The sequence below is a fragment of the Propithecus coquereli genome, unplaced genomic scaffold (assembly GCF_000956105.1).
Source record: "Propithecus coquereli isolate 6110/MARCELLA unplaced genomic scaffold, Pcoq_1.0 Scaffold111, whole genome shotgun sequence".
Taxonomy (NCBI): domain Eukaryota; kingdom Metazoa; phylum Chordata; class Mammalia; order Primates; family Indriidae; genus Propithecus; species Propithecus coquereli.
The window spans coordinates 6311509-6319264 of NW_012135081.1; the positions used below are offsets into that span (position 1 = coordinate 6311509).

At 37.3% G+C, this 7756-nt stretch overlaps 1 protein-coding gene across 1 annotated transcript; it reads left to right on the plus strand.

Moving 5' to 3' along the window:
• The first annotated feature begins 4066 nt into the window (after window positions 1-4066).
• On the plus strand, window positions 4067-5074 carry LOC105815269 (olfactory receptor 6C4-like). The gene has a single exon (XM_012650419.1). The coding sequence runs from the start codon at window positions 4067-4069 to the stop codon at window positions 5072-5074; it is 1008 nt and encodes a 335-aa protein (XP_012505873.1).
• Window positions 5075-7756: the final 2682 nt, after the last annotated feature.

Sequence of the window (7756 nt, forward strand, 5' to 3'; positions counted from 1 at the left end):
CATATGACCTTTCATGGCTGCTCCATGGAGTCTAAATCACCTTCAAGTTTGGCTGCCCATGGTTAGCAAACTCAAACCTGTGTAGCCCAAATACACAGGAAAGAGATTCTAATTGTCGCAGCTCAATCCTGGTGACCACACAAGTCCAATCATCGGTAGCCAAGGAGCTGCCCTTTCTAGAATGAATCAAAGATTATCTTAGGGGAGTGTGTACTAGGAGGAAATAATCCAACGTATTGAGTATAAAATAATCTCTCTGCATGGACTTCTGACAACCACATTTGTCTCTTCTTCCACAAATTTCCACGATCCTGTTTTCTTCATCTTCTCATCCTTGTCTTCCCTTCATCATCCTTTTCCAATATACACACTGTCTTTTGGTTTATATGTCTTTGTCTTTCAGCCACCTCTATGGGCTTGTTTTGTCTTTCCTACCAAGAGTCTCAGAGTTGTAAGACTTCTGACCAATTACACATTATCAGTCTCAAGACCTGTTTTTGTAGCATTCATTTTTTAGGTCTCTCTACCTGAAGCTAAAGAGTAAAATATTGTTCACCAGAGAAAACTAAAGACAAACTTCATGAACTTACAAATTTACCTTAGACCAACCTTGATAACAGAAACTTTCATCTCACCAAATGCAAGAGGCAGAATTGGAAAGGAAATGGGGAGGAGCCACAGGGGAAAGAAGTTCAGGTCTATAGAGTAAAGGATGGAGGGTCACAAAGACTCCTGCATTCCATCACAAAGCTGGAATCAGGGGACAATGGACCAACACTGGGAGAAAAGGGCTTATTCTGGAATAAATCCCGCGCTTCCCCTATGGTGATGTAGATTGCCAATGACAATAGGAAGCAAACACCACTCCTGCGACCCTCATAGTCTTGAAGAGGCATTCTGTATGTGATGGTTAACTTTATGTGTCAACTTGACTGGGTCATGGGATGACTAGACATTTGGTTAAATGGGTGTGTCTGTAGTGTGTTTCCGGATGAGATTAGCATTTGAATCAGACTGAGTAAAAAAGATCCACCCTCCCCAGTGTGGCTGGGCATCATCCAATTCATTGAGGGCCTGAATAGAACAAGAAGGCTGAGGGAGAATATGCCCTCTCAATGCCTGACTTCTTGAGCTAGGATGTCAGTCTTCTCCTGTCCTCAGCCAGGGGCTTGCAACATTGGCGCTCCTGGTTCTCAGGCTTTTGAATTTAAATTGGAGCTACACCACTGGCTTTCTTGGGTCTCCAGCTTGCAGATGGCAACTGTGGGACTTTTCAGCCTCAATAATCATGGAGCGATTTTTTATAATAAATCTCATATATATATTAATACACACACACACACACACACACACACATATGGTCTCCTATTGGTTCTGTTTCTATGGAGAACACTGACTAATACATTAGAGCATGTTGTGTTAATAGAATCAGACAAGCCTTCAAATGCCAATAATTCAGAATACCTGCCACATAACTTCGGGCAAATTACATAACTTCTATGTTTCATTCCCTTATCTGCAAAACGGGCAAAATAGTAGTAATAATAATAATCACTTATCTAGCATTTATCATTTTCAATCACATTTCTAAGCATTCCACATATATTAACATATTTAGTGCACATGACAAACTTATGACACAGATACTATTCTTACCCCCACTTTTACATATGAGGCAACTGAGGCACAGAGAGGCTAGGTAATTTGCCTAAGATACACACCTATAAGTAGGTGAGCTGACAGCCTAATAATAACAACTGCCTCAAATGTTATAAGCACAAAATGATAAAAGAAATGGAAATTGCTAAAACTCTGCCCAGCTCAAGTAAACTGCTCAATAATCTGTTTCATTTTATACTATTGTTGTCATGATTATCACTTCAGTTCCCATGAGGCTTTATCCTGTTACTGATGCTCCATGACAGCTTCCTCACAGACCTGTTTAGCACATCTTCCCTAGTCACCTGTTAAAAGTTAATTCCCAATATCATTTTTTTAAAAGATGCTAATTAACATTTTCTGTACCTGAGTCCCAAGGCAATAATTTATCTCCCAATGTCTCTGCTGAGTAAACTAGATAAAATGTGTATCATTAAACCAGTATAAAATTGCAAAAAAGTCTATAACCAAACTTTGGGCAAAATGGAAAAAATGAGACTTTAAAAAGTAGAATGTACTTCTGCTCTTCAGTTACTTTAAATAAGGCAGCATCTTTAGGAATTACAGGTTCAGTTCCAATTTGGATCAATTGAAGAATGGACAGGAGTAAGAGACTGGTTTAAAGCAAGAGGAGATTGTACGCTTTCTGAACAATCAGGGCATGAATTAGTATTAGAAAAGAAAATGTGTTACATTTTATTCCATCTTTTCATTCACATCTGATTTCTCAGTTTTGACTTATCCCACATGACATCCAGAGGTAAAAATACTTCATCATCTTTCCTGTCAAAAAGTGAGTATGTCCACAGGATGTCACCAAGGTTACCCTTCTATGATGATGGATTATAAGATCCACCTGAATGTAAATTTCTACTACTCTTTGTGGTTTTTTATTAAAAAGCTCACTCAGGCCTGTTTTTAAAAATTTAAATGATTAAGATGGGCATAAAGTAAAAAGGAAAGTCTTTCATCCTTTGCAGAGTGACACTCCGGAAATAACTACCATTGACTGTTTGGTATTATTCCAGACATTTGTCTATTCACTCGAAAATATACACACAAATTTCCAGTTCCTTACTCAGATAAAAAATCACACTGTCTGTAATGGTCAGCAACTTATTTCACCAGTAATATATTATAATCATGTCAAGTCAGTACATACAAATTTCTCATTTTATTTCACAAAGGAATGATCATAATTTATTTAGTCATTTACCTATTAGTAGAATTTATATCATTTACAATTTTCATTATTATAAATGATGAAATAAACATGTTTGAATAATTATCTATGTACATTTGTTCTACCATTTCTGTGAAATACAAATGTAAATTTTTGAATGATAAAACAGAAATTCTCCAAAGACCAAAGGCTGGTGATCAGAAAGTGCTTCAGAAACATAAGTCTCCCAATCCATGTGTGGTATTACCTTGGACCTTACAGCCCAATGATCATGATGGTCCAAGGGTGTGGATGGACCTCCATTGTGACTTTGCTCTAGATAAGAACCCAGTTCAGAAACAACTGTGAGGTTCTTTAGTTTCAAGGATTTTGGAAGATCAGAACACAAGGTAAATGCCAAAAGGATTTTTGAGCCTAGCAGGTTCTTTGCTGGGAAGAACCTGTCCTAGACTGTAGAATACCAGGCCAACTCTTCCCTAGTTTTCTATAATAGAATCATAACTATATTCTACAGGCTGAAAGAGCATAAGAAGAGATCTAGGTCCGGATAAATATTTCTCCCTGTATGTTCAAAGCAGTTAATGTAACTCCTGGAATTAATTGGCCATCTGTTGTCTCTCTCCAATCAGATAAAACCAAGAAAAAGGAATTCATACAGGAAAGAACACAATATTTTGAAACCTTCTCAAGCTCTACTTTCCAGCACAAAAGCTAAAACACATAAAAATTACTATTGACTCCTGCATTGGCAGGTTGGGGGTTGTCATCAGACAGAGCAAAAGGATGGGGCAGGCATCCAATATGTCGAAGAGGGGAGCAGTGAAGCAAGCCACCAACGCCTTAGGGCTAGGTAAAGATGAGACATTTCTACTAGAATCATAGGAAAGGGGTTCCACAGATATCAGAGGAAAACAAAACAAAAAGAAAATAAAGGGGTAAAAATAAAAATTCAGAAGATGCATTAAGGAGAACCAGCGGCCATTGCATTGTACGGAGGAAAGAGCCTCGGCAATAAACCCTTTCAGATGGAAATTTCAAAATAGATTTTATAAAGGACCACATTGAGACCAACGGACATTATGTTTGGGTCAGACAGGCAGAGAAATTTACCACGAATAAATTTCCAGAGAAATCTATAAACGCCCCTCAGTATTCCTGAGCTCTGCTCCCCTTCTCATCACTCATTTGTCTCTTTCTCAGTTTCACCGGCAACAAAAGTTAGCAATGAAAAACCAGACTTTGACTGAATTCATCTTGCTGGGACTAACAGACGTCCCCGAGCTTCAAATTGCTATTTTCATATTTCTCCTCCTCACCTACATGTTCAGTATCTTAGGTAATCTGACAATCATCACCCTCACACTACTGGACTCCCACCTCCAGACTCCCATGTATTTCTTCCTTCAGAACTTCTCCTTCCTGGAAATTTCCTTTACGACCACTTTCACTCCCAGGCTGCTGTTCAGCATCTCTACTGGGAATAAAACCATCAGCTTTGCTGGATGCTTCACTCAGTATTTCTTTGTCATATTTTTCGGGGCCACAGAGTTTTACCTTCTAGCTGCCATGTCCTATGACCGCTATGTGGCCATCTGCAAACCCCTGCATTACACCGCCATCATGAGCAACAGGGTCTGTGTGCAGCTGGTTCTCTTCTCCTGGCTGGGTGGATTCCTAATTATCTTACCCCCGATCATCCTGACCAGTCAGCTGGACTTCTGTGCCTCCAACGTGCTGAATCATTATTATTGTGACTATGGACCTCTCATAGAAATATTTTGCTCAGACACAAGTCTACTGGAATTGGTGGACTTTATCTTAGCAGTTGTAATCTTGATGGTCACCTTGGTGATAGTGATTTTCTCCTACACAAACATCATCGGAACCATTCTGAAGATCCCTTCTGCTCAGCAGAGGAAAAAGGCCTTTTCCACCTGTTCTTCCCACATGATTGTCCTCTCTCTCTCTTATGGCAGCTGCATCTTCATGTACATAAAACCTTCGGCAAAAGAAGGAGTTGCCTTCAATAAGGGAGTAGCTGTGCTCAATACCTCAGTTGCCCCTTTACTGAACCCGTTCATTTACACTCTAAGGAATACACAAGTAAAAGAAACTTTCCAGGATGTGGCCAGAAAAAATAATGTATCTTTATTCAGGTTAATGGCCTCAAAATACATGGAAATTTTGAATGATATTCATGAAGTTCCTCCAACTGATAACTTCAGCTTCTGATGTCTTCTTTTGTTAAAGTGATTTCTCAAGTAAATGGAATGTGAACATATGTCAGAATTTTGTTTCATATTTGTTGGCAAGAGAAAGACATTTAAAGGCTAGTCCAAATATTTTTTTCTGGTAGATATCATTTAATAAAGGGGAGAGAGGCAGGAAAATAATATTCTTAGGCTTTGGACCCAAAAAAAGATTGGTTAAAAACTACTTTGCCTATCTTAAATCTAGTGAATTAAGTCTACCTTCTCATGAGGAGCTCTTATTCTCATCCATCATTATCAAAAATTGGCAAACACATTGTGTCAAAGGAGGTTATTCATGATGTCATAGAAAAAAATTCTCTTCCAGGTCCCCTTTTCTCAGGTTCTAAACAATTTTTTTTTTTTTTTTTTTTTTTTTTTTTGGAGACAGAGTCTCACTCTGTTGCCCGGGCTAGAATACCATGGCATCAGCCTAGCTCACAGCAACCTCAAACTCCTGGGCTCAAGTGATCCTCCTGCCTCAGCCTCCTGAGTAGCTAGGACTACAGGTGCATGCCGCCATGCCCGGCTAATTTTTTCTATGTATTTTTAGTTGTCCGATTAATTTCTTTCTATTTTTAGTAGAGACAGGGTCTTGCTCTTGCTCAGGCTGGTTTCAAACTCCTGAGCTCAAACAATCCGCCCGCCTCGGCCTCCCAGAGTGCTAGGATTACAGGCGTGAGCCACCGCGCCCGGCCAAGACATTGTCTTATTTTTAATTATTTTAAAAGATAATTGAGTATAAAACAAAAATTGTAATACTGTATTGTGCAGTTAATAACCTGAAATAAATGTGCAATCACAATTTTACAAGGGCAATTGGGGAAAAAATGGAAGCATACAGTTGTAAGGTTTGCACACAATATGTTAAGCAGTATAACATTATTCAAAGTAGATAATATTAAAATTATATTATAACATAATCTTATATTTAGAAAATCCCAAAGACTCCACCAAAAAAACTGTTAGAAGTAATAATCAAATTTAGTAAAGTTATAAGATACAAAAATCGGTTACATTTCTATACTCACTGTACAATTACCTGAAAGAGAAATTAAGAAAGCAATTCCATTTTTAGTGTCATTAAAAAAAAAACAATAAAATACTTAGGAATAGATTTAACCAAGGAGGAGAAAGATCTGTACAATGAAAACTATAACAATTTAAAATTGAAAAAACATAAATAAATGGAAATATATCCTGCTTCCTTGGATAGGAAGAATTAATAGTGTTAAAATGTCCACACTACCCATCCACAGATTCAATGCTATCTTTATCAATATTCTAATGACATATTTCACACAAATAGAAAAAATAATCCTAAAATGTGTATGAACTAAAAAAGGCCACGAATAGGCAAAACAATTATTAAGCAAGAAGAACAAACCTGGAGAGATTAAACATCCTGATTTCAAACTATATTACAACACTATAGTAATTAAAACAGTATGGTACTGACATAAAAACAAGCATATCGACCAATGGAAGAGAATAGAGAGTCTAGAAATAAACCCACACATATACAGTCAATGAATCTTCCACAAAGGCTCCAAAAATACACAATGGGAAAAAAGATAGCCTCTTTAATAAATGGTTTAGGAAAACTGGATATCCACCTGCAAAAAAATGAAATGGGATCCTTATATTCTACCATACACAAAAGTCAATTCAAAATGGATTAAAGACTTAAACATAGAACCTGAAACCATAAAACCCTTAGAAGAAAATGTGGGCTAAAGCTCCATTATATTGATCTTGGCAATGATTTTTTGAGTGTGATGTCAAAAGCACAGGCAACAAAAGCAAAATTAAACAAGCGACACTACATCAAACTAAAAAATTTTCTGCACAGCAAAAAACAATCAACAAAATGACAGGGCAACCTATGAAATAAGGAAAAATATTTGCAAACTACATATTCAATAAAGGGGTAATATCCAAAAGGAACTCATACAACTCAATAACCAAAAAAAAAAACCTCACTGTTGGTGAGTGAGAATGTAAATGAGTACAGCTATTATTAGTCTTTCCATTGTGAAAAACTGTGTGGAGTTTCCCCAAAAAAACAAAAAATGAATTACCATATGATCCAACAATCTCACCTCTGAGTATATATCCAAAGGAATTGTGATCAGTATGTTGAAGAGATATCTGCACTGTTATGTTCATCATAGCATTATTCACAATAACCAAGATAGGGGATCAACACAAGTGTCTATCATGAATATATGAGTAAAGAAAATGTGGTATAAATACACAATGGAATACTATTCAGCCTCAAAAAAGAAGGAAATTCTGTCACTTGCAGCAACATGGATGAAAGTGGAAGACACTATGCTGACTGAAATAAGCCAAGCACATAAAGACAACTAGTGCATGATCTCGTGAATTCACTTATATATGGAGTCTAAAAAAGTCAAACTCATAAAAACGGAGAGTAGAATGAAGCTTAGGGGAAGAGAGGAATAAGGAGATGTTAGTCAAAGGGTACAAAGTTTCAGTTAGGATTAAGTTTTGAGATCTATTTCACAGCATGGAGACCATAGTTAATAATAATGTAACATATATTTCAAAATTGCTAAAAGTGGCCAGGCGCGGTGGCTCACGCCTGTAATCCTAGCTCTCTGGGAGGCCGAGGCGGGTGGATTGTTTGAGCTCAAGAGTT

Excerpts from the sequence above, each read along its gene's own strand:
- LOC105815269 (XM_012650419.1), top strand. The coding sequence starts at position 4,067 with ATGAAAAACCAGACTTTGACTGAATTCATCTTGCTGGGACTAACAGAC.